General features: G+C 52.9%; 1 protein-coding gene across 4 annotated transcripts in view; it reads left to right on the forward strand.

Moving 5' to 3' along the window:
• Window positions 1–303: 303 nt before the first annotated feature.
• The window catches only part of IFRD2 (interferon related developmental regulator 2), a 31,729-nt gene continuing 13,529 nt past the window's right edge, over window positions 304–18,503 (forward strand). Inside the window, exons 1-13 of one of the 4 annotated variants that reach the window (XM_069736038.1) lie at window positions 354–458; window positions 1,285–1,344; window positions 3,523–3,639; window positions 3,720–3,804; window positions 3,878–4,002; window positions 5,028–5,185; window positions 5,260–5,310; window positions 5,536–5,702; window positions 10,379–10,484; window positions 10,565–10,702; window positions 12,091–12,219; window positions 12,292–12,387; window positions 14,244–17,615. In XM_069736038.1, the coding sequence (XP_069592139.1) occupies window positions 404–458; window positions 1,285–1,344; window positions 3,523–3,639; window positions 3,720–3,804; window positions 3,878–4,002; window positions 5,028–5,185; window positions 5,260–5,310; window positions 5,536–5,702; window positions 10,379–10,484; window positions 10,565–10,702; window positions 12,091–12,219; window positions 12,292–12,387; window positions 14,244–14,324 (1,368 nt within the window). In that variant the 5' untranslated portion in view covers window positions 354–403 and the 3' untranslated portion in view covers window positions 14,325–17,615. Of the gene's footprint in view, window positions 459–1,284; window positions 1,345–3,522; window positions 3,640–3,719; window positions 3,805–3,877; window positions 4,003–5,027; window positions 5,186–5,259; window positions 5,311–5,535; window positions 5,703–10,378; window positions 10,485–10,564; window positions 10,703–12,090; window positions 12,220–12,291; window positions 12,388–14,243; window positions 17,616–18,503 lie in introns of those variants that run through there. The other 3 variants (XM_069736040.1, XM_069736037.1, XM_069736039.1) reach the window with 3 other exon arrangements.

Raw genomic sequence — 18,503 nt, forward strand, 5'->3', positions numbered from 1 at the left:
CCTCCTCTTCAGGACGGACGGGACGTTCCTCCTCCTCTTCAGGACGGACGGGACGCTCCTCCTCCTCTTCAGGACTGACAGGACTTTCCTCCTCTTCCGAACGCTTGTTTTCCCCATCTCCGATAAGTTTTCCCGCCCTTGGTTGCTAGGAGACGGTCCGCGGTGCCGCGTTGCATTCTGGTAGATGTATTTACTTCTGTCGAATATCAACTACAGTTCCCAGCATGCTCGACGCTCAATTCAGCGCGCCGGAGATCACAGTCCCAGGTGCTGCCGGGAGTTGTGGTTCTGTTGTGCTGGCTCGGTGAATGCAGCTGGTACACAGAAAACTACACTTCCCAGCAGCCTGTGCGGAGGTCGAACCCCGGTCTAGAGTGGCACACTCTAACAGCTGCTCAGAACCATGCCGCGGGCCCGGAGGAGCGCAGCGGCCGCCAAAAAGGGCAGCGCCAGCCGCGGTAAGAACACGGGGAGTATGTGAGGGGAGGGAGCGGCACCGAGGCTGCGACTGCTTCACTGATAACAGCTGTTACCGGAGACTGCGAGACCCTCAATGACCCTGACAGCAGAAGCCCCCCCACCCCCCCTCTCCTGACAGCAGAAGCCCCCCCACCCCCCCTCTCCTGACAGCAGAAGCCCCCCCACCCCCCCTCTCCTGACGGCGGAAGCCCCACCCCACCCCTCTCCTGACGGCGGAAGCCCCCCCCCACCCCACCCCTCTCCTGACGGCGGAAGGCCCCCCCTCGTCTCCTGACGGCGGAAGCCCCCCCCCCCTCGTCTCCTGACGGCGGAAGCCCCCCCCCCTCGTCTCCTGACGGCGGAAGCCCCCCCCCCCCTCGTCTCCTGACGGCGGAAGCCCCCCCCTCGTCTCCTGACGGCGGAAGCCCCCCCCCCCCTCGTCTCCTGACGGCGGAAGCCCCCCCCCCCCCTCGTCTCCTGACGGCGGAAGCCCCCCCCCCCCCCCCCCGTCTCCTGACGGCGGAAGCCCCCCCCCTCGTCTCCTGACGGCGGAAGCCCCCCCCCCCTCGTCTCCTGACGGCGGAAGCCCCCCCCCCCCTCGTCTCCTGACGGCGGAAGCCCCCCCCCCCCCTCGTCTCCTGACGGCGGAAGCCCCCCCCCTCGTCTCCTGACGGCGGAAGCCCCCCCCTTCGTCTCCTGACGGCGGAAGCCCCCCCCCCTCCCTTCGTCTCCTGACGGCGGAAGCCCCCTCGTCTCTTGACAGCGGGGGTCTCTGGGTTCATGCCCTCGCTGTGACCTGCTGTGTCCCCCCATCCTCCACCACAGGGTCCCTGAGACAAGAACTGCTGCAGCTGAAGGTGTCTGATAAACTCAACCTGAGCAAAGGTACCGCAGCATGTGCCACCACCACGGAGCATGGCGCTGCCCGCCACCTGTATCACCACCTCCACGGAGCATGGGGCTGCCCGCCACCTGTATCACCACCTCCACGGAGCATGGCGCTGCCCGCCACCTGTATCACCACCACTGCGGTGCATGGCGCTGCCCGCCACCTGTATCACCACCACCACTGAGCATGGCGCTGCCCGCCGTCTGTATCACCACGACGGAGCATGGCGCTGCCCGCCACCTGTGTCACCACCACGACGGAGCATGACGCTGCCCGCCACCTGTGTCACCACCACGACGGAGCATGGCGCTGCCCGCCACCTGTGTCACCACCACGACGGAGCATGGCGCTGCCCGCCACCTGTATCACCACCACCACGGAGGATGGCGCTGCCTGCCATCTGTATCACCACCTCCACGGAGCATGGCGCTGCCCGCCATCTGTATCACCACCACCACGGAGCATGGCGCTGCCCGCCATCTGTATCACCACCACCACGGAGCATGGCGCTGCCCGCCATCTGTATCGCCACCACCACGGAGCATGGCGCTGCCCACCATCTGTATCACCACCACCACGGAGCATGGCGCTGCCCGCCATCTGTATCACCACCACAGTGCATGGCGCTGCCCGCCATCTGTATCACCACCACGGAGCATGACGCTGCCCACCATCTGTGTCACCACCACCACCACGGAGCATGGCGCTGCCCGCCATCTGTATCACCATCACCACGGAGCATGGCGCTGCCCACCATCTGTATCACCACCACCACGGAGCATGGCGCTGCCCGCCATCTGTATCACCACCACCACGGAGCATGGCGCTGCCCGCCATCTGTATCACCACCACCACGGAGCATGGCGCTGCCCACCATCTGTATCACCACCACCACGGAGCATGGCGCTGCCCGCCACCTGTATCACCACCACCACGGAGCATGGCGCTGCCCGCCACCTGTATCACCACCACCACGGAGCATGGCGCTGCCTGCCATCTGTATCACCACCTCCTCCATGGTGCATGGCGCTGCCCCCACTGTCTGCTGTCCCTGCATGGCGCACCCTGTATTCGCACCACGCGTGGTCAGGCGTAGTCACATGGAACATTATGTATGGCAGCCATGTCGTTGTATCCTCGTCCCCCGGATTCGTCGGCTGATACTTTGGTGCTGCAGTTCTGGGGGCTGCAGACACAAGTTTCCTTCCCTGCACTGTGATATAGAGGGTCTTGGGGGCGGCGCTGCCCACGGCTCCGGCTCGTCCTTGGCCCTATGACGCACGTCCTCTGAATAATCATCAAACAGTGACGATTTTTGCAGATTTTTAATAAATTTGGGAAGACGATCTGAACATTGGCGGATTTCTCACGCGTTGCTCCCATCGTTGGGAACAGACGCGGCCGGGCGCAGTGTGCGCTGTGGTCAGTACATCCCCTGGGCCGATGGTGGCCCCGCCCCTTCCAGATAGCCACACCCACTTCTCAGAAATGGCGCAAAGCAAAATAAATTCCATCTGTTGTGTGTTAGCTTCATCTAAGATCTCTGCTTCCTGTCGGTGAATTGTCTACATCCAGAGGCTAAGAATCTCTCCTCACAGCTGAGGGTTTGTTACTATGTATCCTTGTAGACTAGAGCTGTGTAGAGCATTGTCCACATTGATACATTGTAACAGCCCCTCCGCTGTGTCAGCAGGACCAGAATGTTCCCATGTGCTGGCTATGAGAAGGGCGCAGGCATTGTGCTCAGCATTGTCGGGGCCGGCGCTGCCTCTCACTGAGTCCTGAGCTTCTGATTATTCCCCAGCTCTGCTCACATGACTCTGCAGGGTTCCTGCGTACGGCTGCACACGCAGAGCGCTTGTGAGTGGTTCCTGTGCAGACCCCGCAGTGTGAGCGCGGCCGGGCTTCATGTTATTATGGGAAGGTCTCCGTGACCTCAGGTCGTGGGCCGCTGTAGAGGGGTCCCGCAGATCATGTGACGACTGCAGCTCAGATGTCTCGGGCCCCCGGCAGATCGAGTCCAAACAAGGATTTAAAGCAACAGTGCAAATTTAAGACGAGCTGATGCCCGAGCCGTCACTGGCGTGCAGCGGTATAGTGTGCGCTCCGCCTTGTGCGCATTCTCCGCGTCCTCTGATCGCACATCACCCCTGATACGTTTTATATCATTTCAGGGTCTCGGGCCAGCACGCGGGCAGACTCTGAGGCCAGCGAGGATGAAGGTGCCAGTGATATCCTCAGTCACTGCAGCAGCGCCAGTGAGAGTGTCAGTGTGGCCGAGGAGGGCTCAGGTGAGTGGCCGCGCGGCGTCACAGCGTACACACTACACAGGCTCACGGGCTGAAATGTGACGGACTATAACCCCCATCAGGTAGTGACTCGCAGGATGTGCTGTCTGCTCAGGAGCAGCGAGAAGACAAGCTGAAGGAAGACATCGACAAGCTTACTGATAAGAGGTGAGGTGTCGGCACTGTGGCGCAGCGAGGTTTCTGGATCTTCTGTCTTCTAATCACTGGTACTTGCTTACAGCGCAAAAACCCGAGTGACGGCCCTGAGCAGTATGCGGCTCGCTCTGTCCTCCCAGGTCCTCAGCGATTTCCTGGCAGAGCGAAGAGTCACCCTCACCGACGCCCTGGAGCGGTGCCTGAAAAAAGGTAACGACAGTCTGGTTGTGATGATAGAACTACGCTCCCCATGTCCCAGTACACTGCCCGTCCGTCACCAGAGATCAGCGGTGACATCACTGAGAATATCTCTTATCCATCACCGGAGATCAGAGGTGACATCACTGAGAATGCCTCCTATCCATCACCGAAGATAAGCGGTGACATCACTGAGAATGTCTCCTATCCATCACCAGAGATCAGCGGTGACATCACTGAGAATGCCTCCTATCCATCACCAGAGATCAGAGGTGACATCACTGAGAATGCCTCCTATCATCACTAGAGATCAGAGGTGACATCACTGAGAATGTCTCCTATCCATCACCAGAGATCAGAGGTGACATCACTGAGAATGTCTCCTATCCATCACCAGAGATCAGAGGTGACATCACTGAGAATATCTCTTATCCATCACCGGAGATCAGAGGTGACATCACTGAGAATGTCTCCTATCCATCACCGAAGATAAGCGGTGACATCACTGAGAATGCCTCCTATCATCACTAGAGATCAGAGGTGACATCACTGAGAATGCCTCCTATCCATCACCAGAGATCAGCGGTGACATCACTGAGAATGCCTCCTATCCATCACCGGATATCAGCGGTGACATCACAGAGAATGTCTCCTATCCATCACCAGAGATGAGAGGTGACATCACTGAGAATGCCTCCTATCCATCACCAGAGATCAGCGGTGACATCACTGAGAATGTCTCCTATCCATCACCAGAGATCAGCGGTGACATCACTGAGAATGCCTCCTATCCATCACCAGAGATCAGAGGTGACATCACTGAGAATGCCTCCTATCCATCACCAGAGATCAGCGGTGACCTCACTGAGAATGCCTCCTATCCATCACCAGAGATCAGCAGTGACATCACTGAGAATGCCTCCTGTCCATCACCAGAGATCAGCGGTGACCTCACTGAGAATGCCTCCTGTCCATCACCGGAGATCTGCGGTGACATCAGCCACTTAGTAACCCTCTGCTATCTGCTTCCTTTCTAGGGAAGGATGAGGAGCAGTCTCTGGCAGCCTCTGTCCTCTCTCTTCTCGTTGTACAGCTGGGTTCTGGATCGGAGGGTGAAGATGTCTTCCACAGTCTGAGGCCGCTCCTCGTCACCATCCTAACTGACAGCAGCGCTGGAGTGGCGGCTCGGCAGGGTGTAAGCAGGGGATGGATGGTGGTGAATGTTGATACGCGGATATGCAGCTCCTCATCACTCCCTTCTCCTTGCAGTGCGCCTCCGCCCTTGGCTTGTGCTGCTTTATTGCTGCTGCGGATGTGGAGGTACGGTGCTTGTTTTTTATCCTGCCCCCTAATGCAGGGAGGAAGGGGTTAAATAACATTGGTGCGGGATTCGGGGGATGGCTCCTTTGGATGCGGCTTAGTGCCCCGGCTGCCCCTTCATCCTGAGGTTCGGTGGGTTCTGCCGTGACGGGTGATATCTGGGCCCCGGTGACACTTGTGTGCTGTCAGTATAATGAGGTGACGGGCGATCTGCGTCTCTTCCAGGATCTGGTCTCCTGTCTCTGCGTCCTGGAGGGAATATTAACTGTACTGTACGCCGAGAACAATGGCACCCCGCCAACCCAGCAGGGCCTGGTCTGTGCCGCCATGCAGTCCTGGGCACTGCTGCTGACCATCTGCCCCGCCAGCCGGATCGAGAAGACGCTGGAGAGGTGAGCGCCAACAACCGGACCGTATACATCCCATGTAGTGATATGGGGCATGGTATAACCCGGGCATCTCCTGTATGTAATTATATATGTACAGCCGGTATAACCCAGGCGTCTCCTGTATATAGTTATATATGTACAGCCGGTATAACCCAGGCGTCTCCTGTATATAATTATATATGTACAGCCGGTATAGCCTGGGCATCTCCTGCATATAATTATATATGTACAGCCGGTATAACCTGGGCATCTCCTGCATATAATTATATATGTACAGCCGGTATAACCTGGGCATCTCCTGCATATAATTATATATGTACAGCCGGTATAACCCAGGCATCTCCTGTATATAATGATATATGTACAGCTGGTATAACCCAGGCGTCTCCTGTATATAATTATATATGTACAGCTGGTATAACCCAGGCGTCTCCTGTATATAATTATATATGTACAGCCGGTTTAACCTGGGCGTCTCCTGTATATAATTATATATGTACAGCCGGTTTAACCTGGGCGTCTCCTGTATATAATTATATATGTACAGCCGGTATAACCCAGGCGTCTCCTGTATATAATTATATATGTACAGCCGGTATAACCCAGGCGTCTCCTGTATATAATTATATATGTACAGCCGGTTTAACCTGGGCGTCTCCTGTATATAATTATATATGTACAGCCGGTATAACCTGGGCGTCTCCTGTATGTAATTATATACGTACATCTGGTATAACCCGGGCGTCTCCTGTATGTAATTATATATGTACAGCTGGTATAACCTGGGCATCACCTGTATATAATTATATATGAACAGCTGGTATAACCTGGGCATTTCCTGTATATAATTATATATGTACAGCTTGTATAACCTGGGCATCTCCTGTATATAATTATATATGTACAGCTTGTATAACCTGGGCATCTCCTGTATATAATTATATATGTACAGCCGGTATAACCCGGGCGTCTCCTGTATGTAATTATATATGTACAGCTGGTATAACCTGGGCATCTCCTGTATATAATTATATATGTACAGCTGGTATAACCCGGGCGTCTCCTGTATGTAATTATATATGTACAGCTGGTATAACCTGGGCATCTCCTGTATATAATTATATATGAACAGCTGGTATAACCTGGGCATTTCCTGTATATAATTATATATGTACAGCTTGTATAACCTGGGCATCTCCTGTATATAATTATATATGTACAGCTGGTATAACCTGGGCATCTCCTGTATATAATTATATATGAACAGCCGGTATAACCTGGGCATTTCCTGTATATAATTATATATGTACAGCCGGTATAACCTGGGCATCTCCTGTATATAGTTATATATGTACAGCTGGTATAACCCGGGCGTCTCCTGTGTATAATGATATATGTACAGCTGGTATAACCTGGGCCTCTCCTATATATAATTATATATGTACAACTGGTATAACCTGGGCATCTCCTTTATATAATTATATATGTACAGCTGGTATAACCTGGGCCTCTCCTATATATAATTATATATGTACAACTGGTATAACCTGGGTATCTCGTGTATGTGTGCATATATAGTTGTGTGATAGTGGTCACCCCCTTCCCGATTTCCTATTCTTTTCCTTGTTTGTCACTTGAATGTTTCCGATCACCAAACAAATGTAAATAATAGACGATAACATAAGAAATCACAAAATGCAGTTTATAAATGAAGGTCTTTATTATTAAGGGAAAAAGAAATCCAAACCTCCAGAGTCCTGTGTGAGAAAGTGATTTCCCCCTAAACCTTATAACTGGTTGGGCCCTTAGCAGCAACAACTGCAATCCAGCGTCTGTGATAACGGACAATGAGTCTTTACATCGCTCTGGGGGGATTTTGGCAGCTCCTCTCTGCAGTATTGCTGTAATTCCGCCACATTGGAGGTTTCTGATAATGAATCGCCTTTTAAAGTCATTACAGCATCTCAGTCGGATTAAGGTCAGGACATTGACTAGGCCACTCCAAAGTCTTAATTTTTTTTTTTAAGCCATGCCGAGTTGGACTTGCTGATGTGTTTTGGATCATTGTCCTGCTGCATAACCCAAATGCGCTTCAGCTAGAAATCACAAACAGATGGACGGATATTCTCCTTCAGGATTTTCTGGTTGACAGCAGAATTCATGGTTCCATTTACCACAGCAAGTCTTCCAGGTCCTGAAGCAGCAGAACAGACTTCTGCCACCATATTTTACTGTTGGTATGATGTTCCTTTTCTGAAATGTTGCGTTACTTCTACACCAGATGTAATGGGACAAACACCTTCCAAAAAGATCAACTTTTGTCTCGTCAGTCAACAGAGTATTTTCCCAAAAGTCTTGAGGAACATCATTATATTTTCTGGCAAAACTGAGACGAGTCTTTGTTCTTATTGCTCAGCAGTGGTTTTCATCTTGGGTCTCTGCCTTGCAGCCATTATTGCCCAGTCTCTTGCTTATGATGGAGTCATGAACACTGACCTTCACTGAGGCAAGTGAGGCCTGCAGTTCTTTGGATGTTGTTGTGGGGCGTTTTGTGACCTCTTGGATGAGTCGTCGCTGCGCTCTTGGTGTAATTTTGGCGACTGGCCGCTCCTGGGAAGGTTCACCACTGCTCCATGTTTTCTCCATTTGTGGATAATGGCTCTCACTGTGGTTCGCTGGAGTCCCAAAGCTTTAGTAGCTTTATAACCTTTTCCTGACTGACAGATCTCAATTACTTTTTCAAATTTGTTCCAGAATTTCTTTGGACCACGGCATGATGTCTAGCTTTTGTGGAACTTTTGGTCTACTTCACTTTGTCAGGCAGGTCCTATTTAGGTGATTTCTTGATTGAGAACAGGAACAGGTGTGGCAGTAATAAGGCCTGGGTGTGGCCAGGGCATGTGACCTCAGCTTCCCAAAGATGTGATAAACTACAAATAAATTATGTTCAAGGGTAAGTTCACACAGGGCTTTTTTGCCGCTTTTTTTTTTTTTTTCTGCGGCAAAACGTGATCTTCTTGGCAGGAAAGAAGCGATTTTGGTGCGTTTTTTTTTTTTTTTTTTGCTGCATCTTTTTTCTCTTTGTCTATGCTAATGTCCTTAAATTTTCAGCAGCAAAAACGCAGCAAATAATGATACCTGCGTTTTTTCAACACCCATTCAAGTCATTGGGTGAAAAATGCAGCAAAAATGCTGAATGAAGTGACATGCCCTATGTCCAAAAAAACGCAGCAAAGCACAAAATCCTGATCACACAAAAAACCAATGTGTGCAGGAGATTTCTGAAATCTCATAGGCTTTGCTGGTACTATAAAAAGCAGCTGAAAATTAGCATAAAAAACGCAGCAAAAATGCCCTGTGTGAACTTACCCGGAAGGTGGGGAGGGGGGTGGGCAATCCCTTTCGCACACAGGGCTCTGTTGGTTTGGATTTTTCCTTAATAATTAAAACTTATAAACTGCATTTGGTGATTTGTGATTTTTTTTTTTTTGTTTGTCTAATACCGTATTTACGTTTTGTTTGGTGATCGGAAACATTTAAATGTTACAAACATGGAAAAGAATAGGAAATCGGGTAGGGGGTGAACACTATCAAACAACTGTATGTATGTATTATCTGCTATAACCTGGGCGTCTCCTGTGTATATATAGCTGCTATAACCTGGGCATTTCCTGTGTATATATAGCTGCTATAACCTGGGCATGTCCTGTGTATATATAGCTGCTATAACCTGGGCATCTCCTGTGTATATATAGCTGCTATAACCTGGGCATTTCCTGTGTATATATAGCTGCTATAACCTGGGCATGTCCTGTGTATATATAGCTGCTATAACCTGGGCATCTCCTGTGTATGTATAGCTGCTATAACCTGGGCATCTCCAGTGTATGTATAGCTGCTATAACCTGGGCATGTCCTGTGTATGTATAGCTGCTATAACCTGGGCATGTCCTGTGTATGTATAGTTTCTATAACCTGGGCATGTCCTGTGTATGTATAGCTGCTATAACCTGGGCATGTCCTGTGTATGTATAGCTGCTATAACCTGGGCATGTCCTGTGTATGTATAGCTGCTATAACCTGGGCATGTCCTGTGTATGTATAGCTGCTATAACCTGGGCATGTCCTGTGTATGTATAGCTGCTATAACCTGGGCATGTCCTGTGTATGTATAGCTGCTATAACCTGGGCATGTCCTGTGTATGTATAGCTGCTATAACCTGGGCATGTCCTGTGTATGTATAGCTGCTATAACCTGGGCATGTCCTGTGTATGTATAGCTGCTATAACCTGGGCATGTCCTGTGTATGTATAGCTGCTATAACCTGGGCATGTCCTGTGTATGTATAGCTGCTATAACCTGGGCATGTCCTGTGTATGTATAGCTGCTATAACCTGGGCATGTCCTGTGTATGTATAGCTGCTATAACCTGGGCATGTCCTGTGTATGTATAGCTGCTATAACCTGGGCATGTCCTGTGTATGTATAGCTGCTATAACCTGGGCATGTCCTGTGTATGTATAGCTGCTATAACCTGGGCATCTCCTGTGTATGTATAGCTGCTATAACCCGGGCATGTGATATTAATGTGCCGTCCTCCTGTCCCATATATGTATATGTGTGTGTAGCTGCTATAACCCGGGCATGCGATATTAATGTGCCGTCCTCCTGTCCGCAGCCATCTTCCTCGCCTGTCTGGCGTCCTGGCCTGTGAGAGCGTCGGCCTCCGTATCGCTGCCGGCGAGTCGCTGGCTCTTCTGTACGAGCTGGCCCGTGATCTGGAGGTGGGTCTCGCCTGGTGGTCCGTGTACTCGGCAGAACATGTCGGACCCCTGTGTCTGATCGTCGCCCTCTGTTCCTGCAGGAGGATTTCTACTCTGAGGCCACGGACGCGCTGTGTGTGACACTGAAGCAGCTGGCCACCGACAGCAACAAATACCGAGCCAAGAGCGACCGCAGGAAGCAGCGCTCCATCTTCCGGGACGTCCTGCACTACATCGAGGTAGCGCGTCACATAGGAGCGGAGCGCCCGCCGAGTGCGGATTACTGGGCGGCGGAGCACTGGTTGTGCTGGGGCTGTGGGATCGCTCACCATGGACGTGACATCTCCTGGGATCGGGCACAGAGCGGACATTTATAGGACGTCCTGCACTACATCGAGGTAGCGCGTCACATAGGAGCGGAGCGCCCGCGGATTACTGGGCGGCGGAGCACTGGTTGTGCCGGGGCTGTGGGGCCGCTCACCATGGAGGTGATAGATTCATCTCCTGGGATCGGGCACAGAGCGGACATTTATAGGACGTCTTGCACTACATCGAGGTAGCGCGTCACATAGGAGCGGAGCGCCCGCGGAGTGCGGAGTACTGGGCGGCGGAGCACTGGTTGTGCTGGGGCTGTGGGGTCGCTCACCATGGACATGACGTCTCCTGGGATCGGGCACAGAGCGGACATTTATAGGACGTCCTGCACTACATCGAGGTAGCGCGTCACATAGGAGCGGAGCGCCCGCGGAGTACTGGGCGGCGGAGCACTGGTTGTGCTGGGGCTGTGGGATCGCTCACCATGGACGTGACATCTCCTGGGATCGGGCACAGAGCGGACATTTATAGGACGTCCTGCACTACATCGAGGTAGCGCGTCACATAGGAGCGGAGCGCCCGCGGATTACTGGGCGGCGGAGCACTGGTTGTGCCGGGGCTGTGGGGCCGCTCACCATGGAGGTGATAGATTCATCTCCTGGGATCGGGCACAGAGCGGACATTTATAGGACGTCTTGCACTACATCGAGGTAGCGCGTCACATAGGAGCGGAGCGCCCGCGGAGTGCGGAGTACTGGGCGGCGGAGCACTGGTTGTGCTGGGGCTGTGGGGTCGCTCACCATGGACGTGACGTCTCCTGGGATCGGGCACAGAGCGGACATTTATAGGACGTCCTGCACTACATCGAGGTAGCGCGTCACATAGGAGCGGAGCGCTCGCGGAGTACTGTGCGGCGGAGCACTGGTTGTGCCGGGGCTGTGGGGCCGCTCACCATGGACGTGACGTCTCCTGGGATCGGGCACAGAGCGGACATTTATAGGACGTCCTGCACTACATCGAGGTAGCGCGTCACATAGGAGCGGAGCGCCCGCGGAGTACTGGGCGGCGGAGCACTGGTTGTGCTGGGGCTGTGGGGCCGCTCACCATGGACGTGACGTCTCCTGGGATCGGGCACAGAGCGGACATTTATAGGACGTCCTGCACTACTGCCCCCAGTGTGCTGCAGATGATGGGAGCGACGCCCTGGTTGTTGTGTCTACATTACAGGAGATCAGGTCACCCCTTTAATGAACTTTGCGGATTATTGGTCGCTGGATTATCGGAATGACTGGAAACGTTTCTCCCTCCACAGAGCAGCGAATACCAGGCAGAGACCATAAAGTTTGGTCTGGAAGTGATGTACGTGGACAGCTGGGCGCGGCGGCGGACGTACGGCTTGTTTAAAGACGCCCTCGGCTCAGGAGTGCGCCACCACCTGCAGGTACGTCCTGGCCGCTGAGAAGTGGCGCCACCTGCAGCCCACACACTGACACTGTCTTATGTCTCCACCCAGTACAACGAGGTTCTGAGGGACATCTTCTCACTGGGACCCCCGCTGGTCCTGGACGCCGCAGCAATCAAAGCCAGTAAAATCTCGAGAGTGGAGAAGGTAACGCCCGGGGGGGGGGGCTCGTGTAATGCCCGGGGGGGGGGGCTCGTGTAATGCCCGGGGGGGGGGGGGCTCGTGTAATGCCCGGGGGGGGGGGGGGCTCGTGTAATGCCCGGGGGGGGGGGGCTCGTGTAATGCCCGGGGGGGGGGCTCGTGTAATGCCCAGGGGGGGGGGGGCTCGTGTAATGCCCGGGGGGGGGGGGGGCTCGTGTAATGCCCGGGGGGGGGCTCGTGTAATGCCGGGTGGGGGGGCTCGTGCAATGCTTGGGGGGGAGGGGGGCTCGTGTAATGCCGGGGGGGGGCTCGTGTAATGCCCCCGGGGGGGAGGGAGGGGGGCTCGTGTACTGCTGGGGAAGGGGAGGGGGGCTCGTGTACTGCTGGGGAAGGGGAGGGGGGCTCGTGTACTGCTGGGGGGGGGGGGAGGGGGGCTCGTGTACTGCTGGGGGGGGGGGGGGGGGAGGGGGGCTCGTGTACTGCTGGGGGAGGGGGGCTCGTGTACTGCTGGGGGGGGGGAGGGGGGCTCGTGTAATGCCGGGGGGGGGGGGCTTGTGTAATGCCTGGGGGGGCTCGTATAATACCCCCGGGGGGGGGAAGGAGGGGGGCTCGTGTAATGCCGGGCGGGGGGGCTCGTGCAATGCTTGGGGGGGGGGGCTCATGTAATGCCGGGGGGGGGGGGCGCTCGTGTAATGCCCCCGGGGGGGAGGGAGGGAGGCTCGTGTACTGCTGGGGAAGGGGAGGGAGGCTCGTGTACTGCTGGGGGGGGGGAGGGGGGCTCGTGTACTGCTGGGGAAGGGGAGGGGGGCTCGTGTACTGCTGGGGAAGGGGAGGGGGGCTCGTGTACTGCTGGGGAAGGGGAGGGGGGCTCGTGTACTGCTGGGGGGGGGGGAGGGGGGCTCGTGTACTGCTGGGGGGGGGGAGGGGGGCTCGTGTACTGCTGGGGAAGGGGAGGGGGGCTCGTGTACTGCTGGGGGGGGGGAGGGGGGCTCGTGTACTGCTGGGGGGGGGGAGGGGGGCTCGTGTACTGCTGGGGGTGGGAGGGAGGCTCGTGTACTGCTGGGGAAGGGGAGGGGGGCTCGTGTACTGCTGGGGAAGGGGAGGGGGGCTCGTGTACTGCTGGGGGGGGGGAGGGGGGCTCGTGTAATGCCGGGGGGGGGGATTGTGTAATGCCTGGGGGGGCTCGTATAATGCCCCCGGGGGGGGAAGGAGGGGGGCTCGTGTAATGCCGGGTGGGGGGGCTCGTGTAATGCTGGGGGGGGGGAGAGGGGGCTCGTGTAATGCCTGGGGGGCCTCGTGTGTTCCCGGGGGCCTCATGTAACTTGTCTAGTGACAGCTCCGTGATTCATATGGTGCCACGCTGCACTGCTTGCTGTCAGTGGATGGAAACGCTTGTGCGCAGCTACGTGCCACGTTCATTCTAGACAGTCAGCTGGGAGTTTGATACAATGTATCAGTGCAGGTTACAGCGATCATTGTCTATTGCTCCAAACCCACAGCTGTGAGCAGAATAGGTGAAGCTGCGGCTCCGCTCCTGCTCTGTGCACCGATATTTCCATTCAGTGTCAGTAAGCAGAAGCTGTGCAAATGTGGAGGAAATGAGACCCAGGTGATGAGATCTGCAGAACATTCATGTGATCTAGTGATCCTGGCAGCAGATCTCCCTGTACATGTGCGATCACACAGATGCCTGGATTAATTACTGATGCGGTGCTATGTTGTGTGCTCTGCTCACATCCAGAGCTGCATTCATAATTCAGCTCGTCCAGCTCCGTCCCTGTGCCCTGACATCTCCCTGCTGCCCCCTGCTGGTTCGGCCTGCGTCTGGGTATTTACCGCTCTTCTCCTTATTGTTCCCTCAGCATTTGGTCAATTCTGCCGCCTTCAAAGCCAGAACTAAAGCGCGGAGCCGGGTCCGAGACAAGCGCGCGGACGTTTTATAGGCGGCTGCTGTCGCTCCAGGAGTCGGCCGTGTCCCACTGACCGCTGTATGTATGTAGTGCCCTCCTGTGGCCGGAGGAAAGATCTGCAGCCCAGAGCGTTGCTCCGTTTCTGGGTGAGCGAGAAGAGGGTAATGGCCGCTGCGCTGGTGACGGCCGGATGTTTTTATGAAGACTCGTGATTTTAGATTGATGGCCGGAGCCGCGTCTGTCCCGATCGGCCCTCACCAACGTGCTTTGTCCAACGTGAGCGGCTGCCGCAGAACGCCGACCGCAAAACCTCTAGAAAGAAGAGGCCGGTGGTGAAGGAGCATGCTGCTGTCTGTCACTGGTCGTCTCCTGCCGCTGCTGCGTGAATGCAGGATTATTGAGGTGTTAGGAGATGATTTTAGCCAAAAATCTGTGGATCTGGGGCCCAGGGGAGAAGACCATGCAGACCCCCCGATATCTGAGCTGCAGGGAGGGATAAGGCGGCTCAGGAAGAGGAGCTGCACTCGCCAAGGAACAAGGGGTTAAAAAGTAATCACAGCGACCCTCCTCCAGCCACAATGTGAGCACAGAGGAGGCGCCTCCAATGTCAACAATTCCTGCACCATACAGCGCTCCCCAGAGGAGCGCAAACCGGGAAAGCCGAAAGTCTAAAATGAAAATGTCACATTGCACTCTAATATGTACAGCTATATTGTGGCTGGAAGGTATTCTCCTCCAGAGCTGCACTCGCTATTCTGCTGGTGCAGTCACTGTGTACATATATTACATTACTGATCCTGAGTTACCTCCTGTATTATACCCCAGAGCTGCACTCGCTATTCTGCTGGTGCAGTCACTGTGTACACACATTACATTACTGATCCTGAGTTACATCCTGTATTATACCCCAGAGCTGCACTCACTATTCTGCTGGTGCAGTCACTGTGTACATACATTACATTACTGATCCTGAGTTACATCCTGTATTATACCCCAGAGCTGCACTCACTATTCTGCTGGTGCAGTCACTGTACATACATTACATTACTGATCCTTAGTTACCTCCTGTATTATACCCCAGAGCTGCACTCACTATTCTGCTGGAGCAGTCACTGTGTACATACATTACATTACTGATCCTGAGTTACTTCCTGTATTATACTCCAGAGCTGCACTCACTATTCTGCTGGTGCAGTCACTGTGTACATACATTACATTACTGATCCTGAGTTAAATCCTGTATTATACCCCAGAGCTGCACTTACTATTCTGCTGGTGCAGTCACTGTGCACATTACATTACTGATCCTGAGTTACCTCCTGTATTATACCCCAGAGCTGCACTCACTATTCTGCTGGTGCAGTCACTGTGTACACACATTACATTACTGATCCTGAGTTACATCCTGTATTATACTCCAGAGCTGCACTCACTATTCTGCTGGTGCAGTCACTGTGTACATACATTACATTACTGATCTTGAGTTACATCCTGTATTATACCCCAGAGCAGCACTCACTATTCTGCTGGTGCAGTCACTGTGTACATACATTACATTACTGATCCTGAGTTACCTCCTGTATTATACCCCAGAGCTGCACTCACTATTCTGCTGGTGCAGTCACTGTGTGCATACATTACATTACTGATCTTGAGTTACATCCTGTATTATACCCCAGAGCAGCACTCACTATTCTGCTGGTGCAGTCACTGTGTACATACATTACTGATCCTGAGTAACATCCTGTATTATACCCCAGAGCTGCACTCACTATTCTGCTGGTGCAGTCACTGTGTACACACATTACATTACTGATCCTGAGTTACATCCTGTATTATACTCCAGAGCTGCACTCACTATTCTGCTGGTGCAGTCACTGTGTACATACATTACATTACTGATCCTGAGTTACATCCTGTATTATACTCCAGAGCTGCACTCACTATTCTGCTGGTGCAGTCACTGTGTACATACATTACATTACTGATCTTGAGTTACATCCTGTATTATACCCCAGAGCAGCACTCACTATTCTGCTGGTGCAGTCACTGTGTACATACATTACATTACTGATCCTGAGTAACATCCTGTATTATACCCCAGAGCTGCACTCACTATTCTGCTGGTGCAGTCACTGTGTACATACATTACATTACTGATCCTGAGATTAAAAACTTCCGCTAGAAACAGCGGAGACCATTGAACACGGCGCTGCAAAGCCTGCGACCTAGAAACCATCAGTCTCCCTCTGATCACTTACCATCCCTGGGCGAGGATAGGGCACCCTGCCCTGATAGGGCACCCACTGGTAGTTCGGCCCTTCCTTGTGTGCAAAGGGCCCCAGGAAAGCTCTGCGGACATCATTCATGGTGTAGACACAGATGGCAGAACCTCGAAATACTGAACTGAGGGCAAAAAGCAGAACGTAACTCGGGAGAAGTAATATGTGTACAAAGCGACTGCACCAGCAGAATAGTGAGCGCAGCTCTGGAGTGTTAAGGAGATTATAGCCATACCTTTGGTGCTGCCTGTTGCCTCCTGCGCGCTTGGTGGTGGTGATCACCTGCAGTTTATTCTCGGACTTGCCAGACACCTCTATAGATCTTTTTTACAGACATATTAGACCTCAGCATCGTATATAATATTGCAGCTCACGGTGACGTTTTTATCTTATTTATTTTTGTACGGAGAAGGGACTATGTTCTTGTGAGTTTCCTGCCTCTGGCGCGGTCCGATCATGCACAATGGCCGCTCTGCTCCATCATCGCTTCCTTGCTCATCACTGGGATGATTTCATGGTGTATACACTGATCCTTCTTTCCCATCTGCTGCGTCTGGATTTCCTATACAGAGAATTTCCCTTTAAAACAAAATGTTGCTTATTTTATATAGTGCAGTAATTTGACAACCAATATGGCCGCCATCCTGTGCAGTCTGCATCCAGCTTTCCCAGGGGCCTGACAGGTTAGTTTCCATGTTTTTTTCTAGTAATAAGAAGCTAAGGAAAGGGTTAGTTTCAGGATTTGAGGTCAGCTGGGTGTTTTCTCTGAAGGCGGCCATAATTTTTGTCACCCAGCTTTCTTGGGAGCAGAAATGATGAATATTCCTAGGTCCTGGGTGCTTGAAGGAAAAATCCTCTGCTCTTCCGTCACCGGCCTCTAGGTGATGTCCTGTGCCTCATCTGCCGTCTTCGCGGCAGCACCTCCCCCGCTCCTTATATCATGGCTGCGTTTTCAGATTTATTTATCTGCGGATTTTATACAGTCAGTTTTAATAATATTTTTGGCCACAGATGTCAGATAATAAAGATTAAAAAATTTAAATTCCTCCTGTCTTCTGGGGGAGGGGAGGGGGGACTACAGGTCCCAGAAAGTGTCTCGCTGCCGATTCAACATGGATTTCACACTTTTTAAGTAAGACAAAAGATCTGTAGCGTATCGGCCATGTGGGAAATCTCTGTTAGGGCTCTGTCACAGGTCCTGATATTTCCAGTACTGGGAAATCCACTATCGTAGATATCTGTGTGTTTAATACTGTGGTAAAAGTGTGCTGCATCAGTATCGCACGTACCGGCGCCTGGGAATCAGCGGTACTGTTTGCGCTGAACACCGCTCTCATCACTATCCCCTGCTCTGCCTGTGATTAGCACTAGCAGGCGACACAGTTGAGATTTGTTTTCAACTGTTAACAGTGAGAGCAGGCGCCGGCTGATGGAAGTATTCATCAGCCAGCGCTATAAATAAAAAATAATAATGGTGTAGGTTCCCCTGTATTTTTGATAACCAGCCAGGCAAAACTGACAGCTGTGGGCTGCAACCTTCTGCGCAGTAAGGCTGGTTATCAAGAATACAGGACTCCACATGCAGTTTTTAAAAATTATTTCAATAAGTAAAAAAAAATTGTGTGGGGACCCCCCTTTCTTGAGAACCAGGCAAGCTAAAGCTGACAGCTGGTAAGGGGCCACGGATATGGGTCCCCCCAGCCTAAAAATAGTCTGCAGCTGCCCAGAAAAGGAACATCTATTGGATGCCCTAATTCTGGCGCTGTGCCCGGCTCTTCCCTCTTGCCCTGTAGCGGAGGCAAGTGGGGTTCCTATTTGTTGGGTTGATGTCACCTTTGTATTGTCCAGTGACATGAAGCACGTGGCATAGAAATGGAGAGGCTTCTATAAGACGCCTATCCATTACTAATCCTATAGTTAAATGATAAAT

The sequence above is a fragment of the Ranitomeya imitator genome, chromosome 8 (assembly GCF_032444005.1).
Source record: "Ranitomeya imitator isolate aRanImi1 chromosome 8, aRanImi1.pri, whole genome shotgun sequence".
Lineage (NCBI taxonomy): Eukaryota > Metazoa > Chordata > Amphibia > Anura > Dendrobatidae > Ranitomeya > Ranitomeya imitator.